The 21,085-nt window shown below is 44.8% G+C and overlaps 1 protein-coding gene across 1 annotated transcript in view; it reads right to left on the bottom strand.

Moving 5' to 3' along the window:
• LOC147689413 (vomeronasal type-2 receptor 26-like) overlaps window positions 1-19,928 on the bottom strand; it is a 766,627-nt gene extending 746,699 nt beyond the window's left edge. The window contains exon 1 of the mRNA XM_086940092.1: window positions 19,779-19,928. Coding sequence (XP_086796218.1) covers window positions 19,779-19,928 — 150 coding nt within the window. The remainder of the gene's footprint in view (window positions 1-19,778) is intronic.
• Between the last annotated feature and the right edge of the window lie 1,157 nt (window positions 19,929-21,085).

The following is a 21,085-nucleotide window of genomic DNA, read 5'->3' as shown; positions in this document are numbered from 1 at the left end:
TTTATTAATAAAATTACATTCTCAAAAGTTTATACAAAAACATATTCACTACAATGTTAAAATACACAAAATTATGTATGGCAGAAAGAAAAATTCGTAACACAATTTTACAAAAAATGCTTAAAACATAGGTGGCAAACAATACAATGTACCCCAGAGACCACAAAATGGGGTCCATCTACAACAACAACATACGTTTTGATATGGCTGATATCTACTTAAGTGAGGGAGTACACTTCATAGATCACAACTTGAAGCTGTGCATCCGCACTTATATGTAGCTCCAACTAATGAACAAACAGGTTCTTTTTAGAGCCACCCTATAACTGACAACTTAGGCCCCCTGTTTTAGGGTCAGGTGACGGCAACTCCCGGACCATCACCAAAATGTAATCTCCACACAGCTGTGGCACAGCGGCCAGACCATCTGACTTTGCAACACAGAGCTCTCACTTTGATCACCAGCTCTACTCACCCATAGGGGGGAGTAGTTTGCGCTTTACAAATACCATCTTGATTTACCTTCTCATTCCCTATATAAGACCACCTAAGCACCATATACAAGTTGGAAAGGTGTGGCACAGCGCTTAGAGCATATGACTTCACAGGATAGGACACACAGTTTGGGCTCACGGTGAGTTATAGTGAGTATAATTAACTATAATGGAGGAATTTCAATGGTTTTGTACAAGTGAAATGTCCAGCTAACTATAACACCTCTAAAACCTATGGTTTTTTCAGTGAATTTCTAAGTTTTTAAATGATAATCCCTAACTATAACATGTCTGAAACCTATGGTTTTTTCTGTGAATTTCAAAGATTTTTTCAATGATAATTTTTAAATGTATTGTTATATTTATTTTTTTCATATTGTTTTACTACATTTTTTTAATCTATTCATTGTTAGATATCTTATTTTTTACATTCCATTACACAGTCTTAATATATTTATTTTTAAAAAGTAAAACATTGTAATTTTTAATTTTTTTAATTTTATAAATTGTAAAATATATTTTAAATATTTTCTTTATTGTTTTTTTCCCTAATTTTATTGGGGAGTTGCGCACCCAAAGCGCACCTTACTCGATCACTGCGTGGAAACTAGCTGCCATTTTAGAATTATTTTGTAGGATCCGCGTAGGGTGCGCGACGGATGTGTATTTTTGTGCGCGATCGCTATGCGACTGGTACGCGACTCCAAGCGCATAAGCGACACATGCGCATTACTTTACGTGACGCTCAAGCGCTTACGCGTGATGTCATACATGTTTGAGGCTGTGGGTGCGCGACTCACGCAAAATGTTTAAATGGCTAAAAGAATATATATATATATGTATTTAATATACATATTAGGGCAAGATATTATCTAACCTAATCATAATATATTTTTACTTTTAATAAACTTATATTACTTTTAAATGCAATTTCGCTAAGTCGCGTTGGGTGCGTGCTGCCTGTGCGCAGGGTGCGTGGACCCCATGTGACCTTAAAAAAAAAGTTTTGATTGGTTCATAACTTTTCCCATTGTAACTATTGAAGGACCCCACCCAATTCAATAATTCTTCTTCAAGCTTCTTTGGAGACAGATCTCTTAGCTGAGAAGAACTTCTTTTGGATTATTTATTTTCTGATAATTTCCAATTTGAAGACAGAATGGCTTCAGGAGAACAGTCACCAGAAGAATCAGACCATTCTTCGGACGAAGAATTTGTTGTGGCACCTCCACCTCCAAAAATACCTTCTTCAGTGGAGTGGAAGGACAAAGAAGGTGAATGCTACAAAAGTCACCTGTAAAATCTGTAGTAACATTCTTTCAAGAGGCAGTGCCGATAAAAAGTACTCGTGCGGCACTGCAAGTATGTACAAACATCTTAAGAGTCTGCACCCTGTTAATCTGTCTCGGGAGGAGTGCAGGAGACTTCAAGACAACCCTCCAATTGCAGTGCCAAGTACTTCTGCCAGTTCTTTGCTTTCAAAATAAAATGTTTAAAAAAAATGCAAGTAGGAAAAAAAACATTCTGCTACTGTAAGATTTTAGGTACCATATCTTTGCAGCATCATTTAGCAACATGATGATGTATGCTTGTATTTCCCCAAAAATATTCATAATTGAAAATTAGTGTAACCAGTTTAAATACGATTACCGGAAACAAAAATAAACAAGCATTGGCAAAGCCAGGAGGTCTGAAATTGGTGGTCAGCCTTTTGGTTTTGTCAATCCGTGATTTTTTCAGGCATGGTTTTTGTAAAACTGTATCCATGTGGGAGCTGCTGGGCCCTCACCATTCTAACAAGCATTGGCAAAAGCAAAAACAGTTTTTGGTCTCAAAACGCACACATTGCCACAGCAGTTCCGGGCACTGAACAAAACTACTTTGTGTGCAAATATGCTCCTTGTCAAAGAGCAGAATACTGTCACTGACAGTGAAGCCATCTGATAGACGGAGAGAAAAAGAGAGAGAGACAGAATGTTATTAAACACAATAGGTCATGGTTAACGCCAGGCCTAATTAGAAGCCCAATTATTAACGAAAGTCTCAAAAGTGCATCTATGGTATACATCCTTGCATTAAGCGCATATATACAGTTTTCATGAATTCACAAGAATTTACATAAGTAGGCAAAGAAATAGTACTCCTAGAAATTATTTGTTAACTGCATTTTAGCATGAGCACATGTGGATGTGTAGATTTACATCTGCGACTGTCAGGAGTAAATTTTCAACCTTTTTTAGTACGGGAAAAGATTCGAAAAAAGTTGATGCAAACCCAAAACGCACGTTAGTAGGTTTGCACTGACTCAAAAGGGCATTCCAACCCTTGAACTATTTCTTACCAATACCTTTAGCCCAGTATGTAGACCTGCAGAAACGTGGCAGCATAAGGGAATTGCTAGTATGTAACCCTACAATGGTACGAGCCCTGGCTTAATTAGAGAGGTTATATCAGAACTCTTATATCATGAATTCATAATTGGTTGAGTTTTACTTTAGTGAATGGATTAGTACATGGTACTGAAAATGTCACTATGGGATTGCAGCAGTGTTTGCTGGAGTGTATGGATTCTGACTGGGGAATTGTAGGCCTGAAACACAATTGTGTACTTAGTTAGTTAGTCAGAGTCCTGCACCCAATGCATAGAAGTCGTGCACCAAACACATTGCGGTCGCGCACCCTACACAATAGGAGTCATGCATCAAACGCGTGTACACCAGGAGGCAACACTGAGCGCCGCGCTGGGTGTGCAACTCCTACTTTTACCTTCAAAACAAATATTCCCATCACTAACTTCTTTTATCCCCAGGCACCCCATCCCCCGGGGCTTATATAAAACATTGGGGACCGTGGGGGGAGCCGCAATGCCCCCACGGTCCCTGCATCCTTCAGAAGCCGGCATTGCTTTTCCACATGGGGAGCTGCTAACATGCAGATCCCGTGTGGAAAAGCAATTTGGTTTGGATTTTGAAAGAGAAAGCAGGTTTCCCTGCTCTTTCTTTCACAATCCAAACACAATTTGCTATGGGAGGGCGGGAACCACAAGACTCCCACCCTCTCATAGCAGAGAGCAAATCCCGGGAGTGGGCACCCCAGGATACTGCAGGAGTCGGCCCTGGAGGGTGGTGGTCCCCAGGACCCTCAATGGCTACAGGAGGGGGGCCAAGCAGCCCCCCTCCCACAATACATAAAGCCCCGGGGTTGGTTGTCCCCAGGGCTTGGGGGTGCCATTGAGCCCCCCCACCCACGTATTTTGCTGGGGGGGCCTTGGAGCCCCCCAACCATTTATTTTCAAAGCCCCGGGGAGTGGTGGTCCCCAGGGCCTAGGGGAGCCGTTAAGCCCCCCACCCATGTATTTTGCTGTGGGGCCTTGGAGCCCCCGACATTTTGTAGCCCCAGGGGGTGGCGGTCCCCAGGGCTGGGTACCCCTCTGGGCCCCCCATAAATGTTAATAATTTTGCCCCCGGGATTTGGCCCCCCGACAGACATGAGTCCCTTTCTCACTGCACCATCAGGATTCAAGCAAGCCGGGCCGACGACGGCTGAAATGCCAGAAACCGGTCCCCGGTAGCTTGTCTCCTTTCTGGTAAAGAATTGGCTTGGTAGTTTAGTCTGCCCTGTTCCCATGATGCACTGGGCCAGGGACAGACTGATTTGCATATAGCCAGGTTCTGAACTGGGATGGTGCAGTGAGATAAATAACGGTGGTGGATCAAGCCCTGATCTTTGGACTGGGTAAGAGTGGTCTGCTTAATTCAGACACTCTGTTCATCACCGCCCCCTTTTCTGAATCGTTTTTGGCCACTATAGGTGTGGCAGGGTATACTCAGACATGAGTCCCTTTCTCACTGCACCATCAGGATTCAAGCAAGCCGGGCCGACGACGGTTGAAATGCCAGAAACCGGTCCCCGGTAGCTTGTCTCCTTTCTGGTGAAGAATTGGCTTGGTAGTTTAGTCTGCCCTGTTCCCATGATGCACTGGGCCAGGGACAGACTAATTTGCATATAGCCAGGTTCTGAGCTGGGATGGTGCAGTGAGATAAATAACGGTGATGGATCAAGCCCTGATCTTTGGACTGGGTAAGAGTGGTCTGCTTAATTCAGACACTCTGTTCATCACCACCCCCTTTTCTGAATCATTTTTGGCCACTATAGGTGTGGCAGGGTATACTCAGACATGAGTCCCTTTCTCACTGCACCATCAGGATTCAAGCAAGCCGGGCCGACGACGGCTGAAATGCCAGAAACCGGTCCCCGGTAGCTTGTCTCCTTTCTGGTGAAGAATTGGCTTGGTAGTTTAGTATGCCCTGTTCCCATGATGCACTGGGCCAGGGACAGACTGATTTGCATATAGCCAGGTTCTGAGCTGGGATGGTGCAGTGAAATAAAAAACGGTGATGGATCAAGCCCTGATCTTTGGACTGGGTAAGAGTGGTCTGCTTAATTCAGACACTCTGTTCATCACCACCCCCTTTTCTGAATCGTTTTTGGCCACTATAGGTGTGGCAGGGTATACTCAGACATGAGTCCCTTTCTCCCTGCACCATCAGGATTCAAGCAAGCCGGGCCGACGACGGCTGAAATGCCAGAAACCGGTCCCCGGTAGCTTGTCTCCTTTCTGGTGAAGAATTGGCTTGGTAGTTTAGTCTGCCCTGTTCCCATGATGCACTGGGCCAGGGACAGACTGATTTGCATATAGCCAGGTTCTGAGCTGGGATGGTGCAGTGAGATAAATAATGGTGATGGATCAAGCCCTGATCTTTGGACTGGGTTAGAGTGGTCTGCTTAATTCAGACACTCTGTTCATCACCACTAAGTATGAGCTTAAAATCCGTTCCTCTCGCGGATTTTGCGAATTTTTGGTAACAACAGGCTTACCTGACGCTTTTCGCCATCGGGCATTGCCGTGAGGGGAACGGCGGGAAAAGCAACCAGAGGCAAACGCCGGGAGGCGAGGGAGGCGTCCCATGTAACCGGACCACACTCCCCAGCATTCCCTCTGCAACCAGCACGCCCGTGACGCGCAGTGATCGCCGGAGGCGCCGAATAAAGGCTGACCCCCCGGGAGCCCAGTGGGGGAACAACAGGCTTACCTGACGCTTTTCGCCATCGGGCATTGCCGTGAGGGGAACGGCGGGAAAAGCAACCAGAGGCAAACGCCGGGAGGCGAGGGAGGCGTCCCGTGTAACCGGACCACACTCCCCAGCATTCCCTCTGCAACCAGCGCGCCCGTGACGCGCAGTGAGCGCCGGAGGCGCCGAATAAAGGCTGACCCCCCGGGAGCCCAGTGGGGGAACAACAGGCTTACCTGACGCTTTTCGCCATCGGGCATTGCCGTGAGGGGAACGGCGGGAAAAGCAACCAGAGGCAAACGCCGGGAGGCGAGGGAGGCGTCCCGTGTAACCGGACCACACTCCCCAGCATTCCCTCTGCAACCAGCGCGCCCGTGACGCGCAGTGAGCGCCGGAGGCGCCGAATAAAGGCTGACACCCCGTCTCGCCCTGCGAGTCGCGCGCGGGAGCGAACGGGAGAAGCCTGGGACAAGGGCGGGGCCGTCTGTGGCCGTCAGGGGCCAGAAGAGGCCGGGCAGGGCCACCCCCCTTTGGCACGAACTGTGAGTACTATTGAAGGACAAACCCTGTACAAGTCACTGTTACCCCACGTATTTTAACTTGAGTTATATGGACTTTTGTCACTGAAACCCCTGCAATGTCAGTCCAAAGTACATTACCGGATAACTACTTACTTAAAGTGGTGTCTAAAATCAACAGTGACAGGAGGAAGTCATTGGGAAAAAGTATTATTGCTGATCCTCTTTCAACTGATGTAACCAATCATGTAAACCCTGTAAATCTTAACAATACTGTTCACGAGATGGTCGCACCTGTGGAACCTAACAATAGCACCAGTAGTGTTAATGTTGAAGTAACCAATACATTAGACCAGTCTATAATGGGGGAGGAAGACCAAGGTAACAATCCCGAGGGGACACCTCAGCAATTTGGGAGGGCATCTAAATATATGCGTGCCTGCAGAAAACCAATCCCTAAAAGAAGTAGTCATATCTCTAGAAGGAAAAAGGATACGACCCAAGCGGAACATACCAATGATCTAGTATATGTGAATCTTGATAATTATGTTACTCTGAAGCCTGATCAAATTGACTCATTAACAAGTGCAATTCTTAGTAAACTTGGTATGGTGATAGAGCCACTGATAACTAAGATAGGAGTTCTACAGGAGGAAGTAGCCAGGTTAAGGGATATGGTGGGAAACCGCGCAGACAATTTGGAAAAGTCCTTAGCTGACATTAAAAAGTCAATTGGTCCTGTTACTGCTCCCACCAGGGATAGGGAGCAGTCACAAGCCTCTACCAGTGTCAGTTCCACTTTGGCCAGGAAACACTCCAATAAAGATCTGACGAAATCACAGAGGCCACCACCTACTTTGTCACAGGAGGGAGGGAGTTCCTCAAATCCAAATCCATCCAACCAAGGGGTTACAGGCAATCCAATGGGTGCTAAATCATCAACACCCATGCAAGCCCCTACGCAAACACCAGCACCTACGGTGTCAATCCCAACTGATACGATGGGAGGATTAAATGGGGAGCCAATAGGATCTGTAGACGCACTGTTGATCTACCACCCGACTGTGTACCTTACGTGGTGGTTTTAACTAATGTCCCTATTCTCACTCAGCCCCCAAGTGAATATGAGACACCAGATTCTTTGAGAAATAAAACCATCTCCTGGCTAAATCGTCACTGTGGCTACCCAGTCGGCTACGCTGACCAAATAATCTCCATTAGGAGAGTAAATTGGATAGGTAACACCAAAAAAATAGGTGGAGGGGACTGCGTGATTATAAACTTCAAGCACCCACAACATGTGGCAACGGTCCTGCTTAGAGCAGCTTCAATTACGCAGTCCGAGACTGAAGTAATTGCTAGGCCGTTGGGGTATTTTTATAACCACCTCGGCAGGCAACCGCCATCTAATTGTAAGGAAAAGGCTCTGAGCAATCCCACCTACCCTCATCTGGTAAATAGGCCATCGTTGCCTAACCTCTTCTTTGGTTCACAACATGGTCCATTCATTCCGTCGCTACACATGGGGAACCCTATGTTCGGGGGGAATGTCCCTTTAATGCATACCCCTAACCCTTTTGTTTCATTTGGCAACTCCCCTCTGTTTGATAATGGAATGGTGTACCAGGTCCCTACTCAAAATAGGTTTCAGTCCCTGAGTCACCTAGATCAGAATGATTGACATGAGATTGAACCCCCTAGAGACTTAGAGCCTAGGAATTCTAATGAAGCGGCCGTATTGTTAATTAATGAAATAAGTAAAGTAAGTTTGAACTGTACGTTGAATGGGGGAGACACCTTAAACCCTATACCTAGCATAGAGCTTTTTAATATTGATAATAACATGTCCATCCCTAGTGTGGACCTGTCAAACGCTAGCAATGAAAGAGAGAATATAACTTGTCATATCGCTAGTTGGAATATTGCGGGAATTGTGGCCAAGGAGGATGCCTTAGGCTGGATAGATTTTGTGAATTTGTTTGACATCCTATGTTTCCAGGAAACATGGAGTAAAAAATGTAATGGTATTGATGGGTATGTGTCTTATGAGCTTCCAGCACTACCCTCACCCCATGGCAGAGCTAAAGGGGGTTTGTTGGTGTTAATTTCTGTCAAACTACCTATTTTTGTTAAAAGATTTGTTAACGTGGGGGCGCATTCACAAATCTTATGGCTTACACAAGAACCAGGCAGAAGTATCCTATTGATAAATTTCTACAATAATGTATTTGACAACACTAGACATTTGGTGATTAATGAACTAGATACGGCGGTGAACAATTTCGTGAGGAATTTTAATGATGTATTTGAATTTATTTTTGTGGGGGATTTTAATGTATCTGTATGCCCATTATCCACCCAGAAAGTTTGTGGTGTGTATAACCGACAGGGGGAAGCTGAAGCCCATTTCCCACACCACACTTATGGGGAAACTTTGAATAACTTTATGATTCATTACGATTTGGAAATTCTGGATAATGCTAAAAATGACTCGGGTGGTAATATTCCAACTTTTAAAGGAAGGGGCGCTAACACCGTTATTGATTTTATATGTATGTCAGCAACTACTGCCCGGTTATGTCCAATGCCCAATGTGATTGATAATATGTTGAGTGACCATAACTGTTTGACCACTGAACTAACCTTTTGGGTAAAAAATCATGTCTGTGAAAATGGTATTATCAACAACATTGAACCCCATAGACAGAATGGTTATAGATTGAGGTGGAAAGGAGATAAAGCCGCCATAACTTCAGATTTAATTATATCTAGTTGTGTGATAGATATAGCGGCAATCTTAGAATGTGTAGACACCTCGTCCGACAGTATTGACCACTTTAACAATATTAATTCCATTATTAACAAAAAATTCACTAAAAAGGCGGGGTCCAATGCAAGGTGTCCAAGGGGCTGGTTTGATCATGCCTGTTCCAATGCCCGCAAAGAACTCAAAGAGGCCCTTGCAGCCAAACCGAGGGACAAAGTTTTGGTGGCCCAACTTAGACAAGGTTTTAATTCTACCCTGAAACGTAGGAAAGCTGAATTACAGCAAGAGGCTTGGGATAACCTCACCCTAGCGGCAGACATGAACAATTGTACCCTGTTTTGGTCCACGGTAAATAGCCCATTTCTAAAAGATGATAGGGTTCCTGAACTCACTTCTAACGTGAGCATGGACTCATGGATCCTACATTTTTCTAAAATCTTTGATTCTTGTAATTTAAAAGATATTAATGGGGATAGGTGGCCCATCCTTGCCTTAGATATAACTATCAGTGAAACCATGGCTAGTATTAGAGCTAGCAAAGGAGGCAAGGCCCAGGGGCCAGATGGCGTTCCCATAGACGTGTACAAGACCGCCCCAGATATATGGGGGCCTTTGCTCACCAAAATCTTTAACACAGCTGTTAGCGGTAATATACCGTCTACATGGGAAGAGTCAATAATCATCCCTATTTTTAAAAAAGGAGACCGTGGGGATGCAAAAAACTATAGACCTATATCCTTATTGGATTCATCTGTTAAAATCATGAGTAGGGTCCTCCTTGTAAGATTAGAAGAGTGGGCTGAATCTAATGAGATTTTAAGTAATTGCCAGTTTGGCTTTAGAAAAGGCCGTGGTACTATAGAACAGTGTTTGAATCTAGAGCTATTGGTGGGTAAATATACCAAGGCAAAAAACGGGTCACTCTATCTCTGTTTCGCCGACCTTAGTAGTGCCTTTGATCTGGTAGATCACGCAATACTATGGGCCAAACTACTGGAGATGGGGGCTCCAGAGGGAATTATTTACTTCTTAGCCCGTTTGTATGAAAAACTTCGCACCAGTGTTCGCTATGGACCCAATGGAGAGTGTACCACTAAGTTTGGGATAGGAAGGGGCATCAGACAGGGGTGCGTTCTTGCGCCCCTGCTTTTTACCCTTTTTATTAATGAGGTTGAATCTGCCCTGCAGGCAGTCGCTGCAGATGCCCCTAGAGTTAATAATTTTAACATACCAGTATTACTCTATGCGGACGACGCAGTGTTACTGTCAAGGACACCATTGGGTCTCCAACGCTTAATGGACTGCTTTGTATCCTTTATTAAGAATAGGAAACTGGTGATTAATAAGGCTAAGACTTATGTAATGGAATGCAGCTCTGGAAAAGTTAAAAGAAATGGGAAAACCCACTATGTTATTGATGGCGAACCAGTGAAAAAAGTTGAAAATTTTTGCTATTTGGGAATTACCTTTTCGCATAACGGGAGCTGGGCCACTGAACATAAGGTGGTCAGAACTAAGATGACTAGGAGCGCCAATGGGGTATTTCTGTTTGCCAAGAAATTGGGGAATAGACGCATTAAAGATATGTTAAACATCTATAAATCTAAATGTCGTTCGGCTGCCCTGTATGGGGCAGGAGTCTGGGGGGTGATATCTGCTAAGAGCTTGCAGGTAGAGGAGAACCTCTTCCTGAAAAAGCTCCTATGCTTACCCAGGTCTACTTCCAACTCCTTGGTTCACAATGAAACAGGGACCCAAGCCCTAAATGATTTGATCATGTTAAGGCCCATTCTATTGTGGCGCTCGATCTGGCTCAGTGAAGGTACCACTCTGAACAGAGCAATTATTAAGGACTGCCTTCTATTGGACCAACACTTGAAGATCCCCTGGATCGGTTACATTATTGACCGTGTACAAAATTTATTTGGTATCAATGTTTTAATGGACCCCCACAGGCTTTCGGAAATCTCCAAATCTGATGTGAAAACAATATTTTTAAATCACTGTAATGAAAGGCATCATTTGGAGGACTCTAAATTAACAACTTGTGTACTATACAATAACATGAATGAATTTACCGGTTTCAGACCATATTTATCACAGGTGACTAGATCCTCACACCAGTTTGTATTGACCAGAATGAGGATGGGTATAGCTCACCATCTGGTCGCGTGGCCTAACATCAAATCGCGCCCTGTTGGTCCCTGTAAATGTGACAATAAGTCCAAACAATGCACTAAGCACTTTTTGTTAACTTGTGATTTGTACACTGAGTTAAGGAAATTCTATCTGAAGCCACTATTCATTAGATTTGGAGTGAGAGACACAACAGAGGCTATGAAATTGATTTTTAATCTGAATCATGCAGACATTTGTTTTTTTACTGCATCTTTTTTATATAAAGCGATTAGCGCCAGGAAAAGTATGTGTTTTTAAATTAAAATTTCTGTACATTTTAAATATTTATTCCATCCCCCTCTGGATATTTTGCAATATGTGTATTTTGTTAGTTGATTTATATGTATATTATGTTTGCCTCTAAGAATTGTATGAATTGTCTGTATTATTTGTGCTTTTATGGACATGTTTTTTAAATGGTCCGAATAAAGCTTTATGAAATGAAATGAAATGAAATGGTAAATTCGCGATACTAAGTTAGCTTCAACAGGAAGCTCTAATAGATAAAATAAAGCAGGTGCTCGATTTTATCTATTAGAGCTTCCTGTTGAAGCTAATTTAGTAACTATTTTAGGATGGCGCTGGCAGCTTGCCGGCGCCATCGTAAAATAGTTACAACAGGCCAGGCTGGTGTGCTTTTTTTCCCAAATGTACCGTGGAAAATCAGCTGTGATGCTGGATAGAGGCTTTTGCATCCTTGACTTTCACGAGCGCAATACCCGTGCTGTTCCTGTGACCAGGAGCTTTTTCTCTTCATCTGCTGAACTGATCTTCCTCTGACCTTTTATGCACACAAGAGGCATGTGAACTCGCATTGAAGCCCCGCACGTTTGGCCCCGCGCACACACTCGCGGTTTGCACCGTCTTCCCGCCATTCACCCACTATGATGGACAGCTCTCTCAAGGGACCCCTGCGCCCTTCGGGGCGATTGCATAGTTACACACACATGGTCGCTCGAACTAGTTGATGCTCAAATTCAGTGACTCATTCATTAGCCCAAAAACAATCGTGAGCGTCGTCGAGGCTGGACAGGTGTGCCTTTTTTCCCAACTCTACAGTGGAAAATCAGCTGTGATGCTGTATAGAGGCCTTTGCATCCTTGACTTTCACGAGCACAATACCCGTGCTGTTCTTGTGACCAGGGGCGTCTTTCTCTTCATCTGCTGAACTGATCTTTCGCTGACCTTTTATGCACACAAGAGGCATGTGCACTCGCATGGAAGCCCTGCCCCAAATCCGCGGATCCGCAAATCCGCAAAATCTGCAGGTTTTGCGGATCCACGATCCCAAATCCGCAAAATCCGCGGATCGTGGATCCGCAAAATCCGCCCATGCTTAATCACCACCCCCTTTTCTGAATCGTTTTTGGCCACTATAGGTGTGGCAGGGTATACTCAGACATGAGTCCCTTTCTCACTGGACCATCAGGATTCAAGCAAGCCGGGCGGACGACGGCTGAAATGCCAGAAACCGGTCCCCGGTAGCTTGTCTCCTTTCTGGTGAAGAATTGGCTTGGTAGTTTAGTCTGCCCTGTTCCCATGATGCACTGGGCCGGGGACAGACTGATTTGCATATAGCCAGGTTCTGAGCTGGGATGGTGCAGTGAGATAAATAACGGTGATGGATCAAGCCCTGATCTTTGGACTGGGTAAGAGTGGTCTGCTTAATTCAGACACTCTGTTCATCACCACCCCCTTTTCTGAATCGTTTTTGACCACTATAGGTGTGGCAGGGTATACTCAGACATGAGTCCCTTTCTCACTGCACCATCAGGATTCAAGCAAGCCGGGCTGACGACAGCTGAAATGCCAGAAACCGGTCCCCGATAGCTTGTCTCCTTTCTGGTGAAGAATTGGCTTGGTAGTTTAGTCTGCCCTGTTCCCATGATGCACTGGGCCAGGGACAGACTGATTTGCATATAGCCAGGTTCTGAGCTGGGATGGTGCAGTGAGATAAATAACGGTGATGGATCAAGCCCTGACCTTTGGACTGGGTAAGAGTGGTCTGCTTAATTTTGACATGCTGTTCATCACCACCCCCTTTTTTGAATCGTTTTTGGCCACTATAGGTGTGGCAGGGTATACTCAGACATGAGTCCCTTTCTCACTGCACCATCAGAATTCAAGCAAGCCGGGCCGACGACGGCTGAAATGCCAGAAACCGGTCCCCGGTAGCTTGTCTCCTTGCTGGTGAAGAATTGGCTTGGTAGTTTAGTCTGCCCTGTTCCCATGATGCACTGGGCCAGGGACAGACTGATTTGCATATAGCCAGGTTCTGAGCTGGGATGGTGCAGTGAGATAAATAACGGTGATGGATCAAGCCCTGATCTTTGGACTGGGTAAGAGTGGTCTGCTTAATTCAGACACTCTGTTCATCACCACCCCCTTTTCTGAATCGTTTTTGGCCACTATAGGTGTGGCAGGGTATACTCAGACATGAGTCCCTTTCTCACTGCACCATAAAGATTCAAGCAAGCCGGGCCGACGACGGCTAAAATGCCAGAAACTGGTCCCCGGTAGCTTGTCTCCTTTCTGGTGAAGAATTGGCTTGGTAGTTTAGTCTGCCCTGTTCCCATGATGCACTGGGCCAGGGACAGACTGATTTGCATATAGCCAGGTTCTGAGCTGGGATGGTGCAGTGAGATAAATAACAGTGATGGATCAAGCCCTAATCTTTGGACTGGGTAAGAGTGGTCTGCTTAATTCAGACACTTTGTTCATCAGCACCCCCTTTTCTGAATCACATCTACCGAGGCACAAAATGGTTGCCAACACTTCCTGGTTTCGAATGTTGACAACTACTTGACAGCCAATTAGCATTCAGCGCGCGATCTGGACGGTGCGCTTAGGGTGCACTCAGGATGCTTGGATCCACCGCGGCCATAGATATATATATGTACTTTTAATTGTCATTTTCTCAGGAACTACTGAACAGATTTACACAATTCCCTTAGTATGGGCTGTTAGCCAGAGGTGTGAAAACAGGCTTTTATAGTTCCCATCCAAAAAAAGCCAATGCTGACCCTGGAAATCCAGCTAACTATAGGCCAATATCCCTCCTTCCGGCCCCGGCCAAGATACTCTAGCCCATCAGCAAATTGCGAATTTCATTGAGACCTTTGTTCTTTTTCATGACTCCCAACACGGCTTCCGTAAAGGATATAGTACTGAGTCTGCCCTCATAGAGATGGCAGACTCCATTGGATGGGCTCTGGACCGAGGATCTCGGGTGGTGTTGGTGCTGCTGGATTTATCAGCAGCATTCGACACCGTCTCCCACCGATTCTTACTGGATCGATTGAAAGCCGTAGGAATTAATGGATTAGCTCTTTCCTGTCAAACCGTTCACAACTGGTTCATACTCCCCCTTTCACTTCCACTCTCAAGCCACTGAAATGGGGAGTTCCCCAGGGCTCTTCTCTAAGCCCCCTACTTTTTAATGTTTACTTTTCCCCGCTTGCGGACATGATCTCTAACTCCGGCATTAAAACCACCTCTTATGCCGATGATATTCAATTGCTTTTTACTTTTGACAATTCATCCACTCTTACCTTTGACCCCCTTAAATCTTGCATCAGAAATATCGCTCCTTGGATGGATCTTAATTCTTTGAGATTGAGATTAAACGCAACTAAAACAGAGGTGCTTTTCTTCAATCAGCCTTCCCCTCTTGATCCCAATATCTGGTGGCCGGTAGATCTGAGCCAAGCACCCTCCAAGCACCCTCCCCTAAAGAGCCAGTCAGGAATCTTGGAGTATGCTGGGACCAACAGTTGTCATTGAACTTACAAATTCAATCAGTCTCAGCTGCCTGTTTCTCCAAGATAAAAACCCTTAAAAAACTCATTAATTATCTCCCATGTGGCCATCGAAAAACAATAGTCCACACGCTGATTATCTCCCACTTGGACTATGCGAACGGCCTATACTTGGGTTTAGCTACTGGCCTTTGTCATAAACTCCAAACGGTTCAGAACAATGCAGCCCGCTTGATTGGGGGCTTCTCATGTAGACAGCTTAAATCTCCTTACCTCCGTGAACTGCATTGGTTACCCATAAGCAAACGCATTGAGTTTAAGGCTATGACACTTGCCTATCGCTCTACCTAGGGTAACGGATCTGCTCATCTTAGATCAGTTCTCCGACCCTATTGTAATTCTCGCTCACTTTGCTCCAACTCTAAAAGCCTCTTGGTCACCCAAGATTTAAAAAATCTCGCTCTGGAGGAAGAACATTTGAACTTGGCGCCGCCCAGCGCTGGAACAAACTGCCTCTTAATTTACGCTTGAGCAAGACCGAACTAGAATTCCGTCGCTCTCTGAAAACTTTTCTTTTCTCCCATTAATCCGCTTTTCCTTGGTTTTTACCTCAGGCCTCTAGTCAATCAGCACTGGGACACCTCGTTGGGGCAGGTGAGCGCTTTACAAAAGACACAAAATAAATAAAATAAAATAAAGCAAAAGGCACGAGTCTGAACTAAGGACTACATCTCTGCCATATTTGGTGTAATTCCGTTCAGCAGTTCAGGCTGTAGCCACGATGAACGGCTCCTATGGAAAATTGCATGGGGAAAACATGTTTTGGGACCCCCTTTTTTCTCGGCCGCCGCTTCACTAATCACTCCGAGATTTGCAGGATAGGAGCAGACTGGAGCTGGCCATTAGTTTTGAAAAGTTCGCAAAGATTCGTCAACCGGCGCCAAAGTTATTCCAAATAGAATGTTGCAGATTTCCTATGGAAAATAGGTCCTAACTATAACTACCTGCTGGCGACCGCCAGTAGGTAATATATAAATATATATGTGTGTGTGTGTGTGTGTGCGTGTGTGTGTGTGTGTTAGTGTGTGTGTGTGTGGGTGTGTGTGCGTGGGTGCGTGTGTGTGTGTGTGTGTGTAATGTTAATATTTACCTGTGGGTGCAGTTTTTTCATATATTTGGCTGCGTTATTTGCTAAAACGAGCCAGATATTGATGTAAGAGTGCAATTAAATAACAAAAAGAACAAGTAATGGACAGAATGCAGAACAATGTCCTACATTCACCACAGTACAGAGATCTGGGCCTAAATCCATACTTTTGTGCTCCCCATGCCATACCAGTTTAGATCCATCCATATGCAAATCAGTCTTGACCCTGCACCCAATGGGAACAGTCCAGCCCAAAATTCAAGGCCAGGTCCTCCCTGTACTGGAAACAAGCATCCTAGGACCAGTTTCTGGTAAAGACTGATTTGCATATGGCTGGGTCCAAACTGGGGTGGTGTGGTGAGCAAAAAAATGATGGATTAAACCCAGATCCTTGTGACTGGGGGTGAATCTTTTCATTGTCCAGCATTCCGTCCATCAATTGTTTCTTTTGCATATGTTGCCCTAAGAGGGAAGGGTATTCCCAGACGTGGGTCCCGTGCTTACTACCCCACTGGATTAAAGCTAGCTTAGCTGATGAAGGGTGATGCCCTGAAACCGGTCCCAGGATGCTTGTTTCCGATCCAGGGAGGACCTGGCTTGGCAATTTGGGCTGGACTATTCCCATAAGGAACAGGGTCAAGACTGATTTGCATATGGCTGGGTCCAAACTGGGGTGGTGTGGTGAGCAAATGAATGATGGATTAAACCCAGATCCTTGTGACTGTGGCGAATGTTTGCATTGTCCAGTATTCCGTCCATCAATTGTTTCTTTTGCATATGTCACCATAAGTGGGAAGGGTATGCCCAGATATGGGGTCCATGCGCACTACACCACTGGATTCATTCTAGCCTGGCTGATGAAGGGTGATGCCCTGAAACCGGTCCCAGGATGCTTGTTTCAGGTTCAGTGAGGACCTGGCCTGACAGTTCGGGCTGGACTGTTCCCATAAGGAACAGGGTCAAGATTGCCTGTTTCTGCCTGATTCTCCAAGATAAAAACCCTTAAAAAACTCATTAATTATCTCCCATGTGGCCATCGAAAAACAATAGTCGATGCGCTGATTATCTCCCACTTGGACTATGAGAACGGCCTATACTTGGGTTTAGCTACTGGCCTTTGTCATAAACTCCAAACGGTTCAGAACGCTGCAGCCCGCTTGATTGGGGGTTTCTCACGTAGACAGCATATATCTCCTTAACTCCGTGAACTGCATTGGTTACCCATAAGCAAACGCATTAAGTTTAAGGCTATGACACTTGCCTATCGCTCTACCCAGGGTAACGGATCTGCTCATCTTAGATCAGTTCTCCGACCCTATTGTAATTCTCGCTCACTTTGCTCCAACTCTAAAAGCCTCTTGGTCACCCCAAGATTTAAAAAATCTCGCTCCGGAGGAAGATTATTTGAACTTGGCGCCGCCCAGCGCTGGAACAAACTGCCTCTTAATTTACGCTTGAGCAAGACGGAACTAGAATTCCGTCGCTCTCTGAAAACTTTTCTTTTCTCCCGTTAATCCGCTTTTCCTTGGTTTTTACCTCAGGCCTCTAGTCAATCAGCGCTGGGACACCTCGTTGGGGCTCCCCGTCAATAAGAGGATAACATTCCGCCTCCTAACCCACGCACACAAAGCACTTTACGAACTTGGACCCGAATACCTCAACACACGACTTTCCTTCTACACCCCCTCCCGCCAGCTACGCTCTTCCAACCAAGCCCTTGCTGCTGTACCTCGCATCAACAAAACCACCATGGGAGGAAGATCCTTCTCCTACCTGGCAGCTAAAACCTGGAACTCACTTCCCATTCACATTCGCCTCACTCAGAACCACCTAGCATTCCGAAAGCAACTTAAAACTTGGATATTCGACAAGTAATTCCCCACCCTTCTTCAAGCGCCTTGAGACCCTCTGGGTATGTAGCACGCTATATAAATTATTTGACTTGACCTGACTTGACTTTACAAAAGACACAAAATAAATAAAATAAAATAAAGCAAAAGGCACGAGTCTGAACTAAGGACTACATCTTTGCCATATTTGGTGTAATTCCGTTCAGCAGTTCAGGCTGTAGCCACGATGAACGGTTCCTATGGAAAATTGCATGGGGAAAACATGTTTTTGGACCCCCTTTTTTATCGGCCCCCGCTTCACTAATCACTCCGAGATTTGCAGGATAGGAGCAGACTGGAGCTGGCCATTAGTTTTGAAAAGTTCGCGAAGATTCGTCAACCGGCACCAAAGTTATTCCAAATAGAATGTTGAAGATTTCCTATGGAAAATAGGTCCTAACTATAACTACCTGCTGGCGATCGCCAGTAGGTAATATATAAATATATATGTGTGTGTGTGTGTGTAATGTTAATATTTACCTGTGGGTGCAGTTTTTTCCTATATTTGGCTGCGTTATTTGCTAAAACGAGCCAGATATTGATGTAAGAGTGCAATTAAATAACAAAAAGAACAAGTAATGGACAGAATGTAGAACAATGTCCTACATTCACCACAGTACAGAGATCTGGGCCTAAATCCATACTTTTTTGCTAACCATGCCATACCAGTTTAGATCCATCCATATGCAAATCAGTCTTGACCCTGCACCCAATGGGAACAGTCCAGCCCAAAATTCAAGGCCAGGTGCTCCCTGTACTGGAAACAAGAATCCTAGGACCAGTTTCTGGTAAAGACTGATTTGCATATGGCTGGGTCCAAACTGGGGTGGTGTGGTGAGCAAAAGAATGATGGATTAAACCCAGATCCTTGTGACTGGGGGTGAATGTTTTCATTGTCCAGCATTCCGTCCATCAATTGTTTCTTTTGCATATGTTGCCCTAAGAGGGAAGGGTATTCCCAGACGTGGGTCCCGTGCTTACTACCCCACTGGATTAAAGCTAGTTTAGCTGATGAAGGGTGATGCCCTGAAACCGGTCCCAGGATGCTTGTTTCCGATCCAGGGAGGACCTGGGTTGGCAATTTGGGCTGGACTATTCCCATAAGGAACAGGGTCAAGACTGATTTGCATGTGGCTGGGTCCAAACTGGGGTGGTGTGGTGAGCAAATGAATGATGGATTAAACCCAGATCCTTGTGACTGGGGCGAATGTTTGCATTGTCCAGCATTCCGTCCATCAATTGTTTCTTTTGCATATGTCACCATTAGTGGGAAGGGTATGCCCAGATATGGGGTCCATGCGCACTACACCACTGGATTCATTCTAGCCTGGCTGACGAAGGGTGATGCCCTGAAACCGGTCCCAGGATGCTTGTTTCAGGTTCAGGGAGGACCTGGCTTGACAGTTCGGGCTGGACTGTTCCCATAAGGAACAGGGTCAAGATTGATTTGCATATGACTGGGTCCAAACTAGGGTGGTGTGGTGTTAAAAAGAATGACGGATTAAACCCAGATCCTTGTGACTGAAGTGAATGTTTCCATTGTCCAGCATTCGTCTATCAATTGTTTCTTTTGCATATATCAATTAAATAACTCCATTTAGTCCCTAACACAAAACAAATATAAATAAATATCAATGGAATGGCCCAAGAACAAATATGGATAAATACAAACAGAAATGTTAATAAAAAATACCATAAACCCGGGAGCCCTACGTATAATCCATGCTGTTCCTACAAAAATCATTCCCTGGGCACTCATGAGATCTACCGAGAACTGAGGCAGTGAACGAACAGAACACCCCCTGTCCCGACTTATGCAGTACCAAACCCACTGAAAGTCTTTTAATGAATTTGAACCTGATACATTGTGTCTAAAAGAAAACATAAATGCCCTATGCGTTGGTTATCAGCATAAATAATGTTATAGCATATCATATAAGCAATCTTCTTTCTACCTGCAGGTACCTGTAGAGCCCAGCGATGGTTGCTATAGCAACAGATGTGGGTGGTAACATGTCACCAATGACAGCAGCCAGGACCCCTCTGGACTGAAATCTGTAGTTAGGGGCTGGAACCGGAGCCTCACTCCCTGATAATAAGGCCATGGTGCTCAGCGTCGCTTTGGCCTCATTGGAAAATGAATGATAGACCTCAAAGCCCAGGGTGATGTTGGGTAAAAGGTCAGGGTTCTTGTTAATCTCTTCAATGGCGTAAACAAGGGAAAAGTAATGTCGAAGGAAACGGGGGGAATCGCTGCAAGAAAAATACATTGATTTGAGTTATTTATTGCACAGAATACCAGGAGACAACATTTCCTGTTTTAAAGAGTTGCCATTTTTGATATTTTCACCACAGGAGAGACAGTAACAAGCAGCCTCACTCCTCAATATCCCTTTCCTCCCCTGCATTCGGTGATAGGAGCAAGTGTGAGCAGCTTACGACTCACCCATCAAATGCTGCAAAACTTACCAAGAAAATACATTCCTCAAAAATCAACAGCTTTCTAAAAAGATGAGTCTAATGTAAAATATACTTCTTGCTATCTACTGTAAAAACCCATGAGTACAAAAGCCTACCAATGTTGCTGTTGCAAAAGATTAAAAGGTCCTTTCGTGTCTATGCCAATCTTCTTCCAAGGACCACCAAGTAGCACAATCTGAACCAAAGAGTAGGACATGTCTTTATTTTTTTCTCTGAATTGTTCAAACCACACATCTTTGACCTCTCACTCAATGCCATCATCCAATGAAGGCTACCAATGCACAGCTCTAACCCTTCTCTTGTTTGTTGGGAGTATTAATGTGCCATTAGGAGTAGTCATTTACCAAATGCATGTGAATGTTGGCAGGTGGTATCAACTTAATCTACTCTCAATACAGTATTATCTCCTAAGGTTAACTCATCAGCAATTTTAGAGAATGGTTGTAACCCAGTAGAGATATTTCTCTCCTGTGGCCAACCTTTGCTCACAATGTTTTTGACTTCAAGCAGCATTTCATCCTCCTCACATGCTTTCTTCCATCCCTCTTCAGGGTACACATGTAATAGAAATGTTGACTGCCACAATAGAGCACATGTCCACATCCTCCTCCCCATAGAGGGGTTGTGGGTCATTTATGGTTAGCCTGGGATTAAAATCACTGCTACCATAACCACTACCTGGCGTGTGTTTAACATCCAAACTGTATTTCAAAAATGTTGCGGTGAATCTAGCAATATGTGCCGTAGAATTCTTTACATTCTACTCATTAAGAATTGTGAG

This window comes from Lissotriton vulgaris, chromosome 10 (assembly GCF_964263255.1).
Source record: "Lissotriton vulgaris chromosome 10, aLisVul1.2, whole genome shotgun sequence".
NCBI lineage: Eukaryota > Metazoa > Chordata > Amphibia > Caudata > Salamandridae > Lissotriton > Lissotriton vulgaris.
The sequence above is the reverse complement of the archived record's forward strand: the minus strand, read 5'-3'. Positions and strand labels throughout refer to the sequence as shown.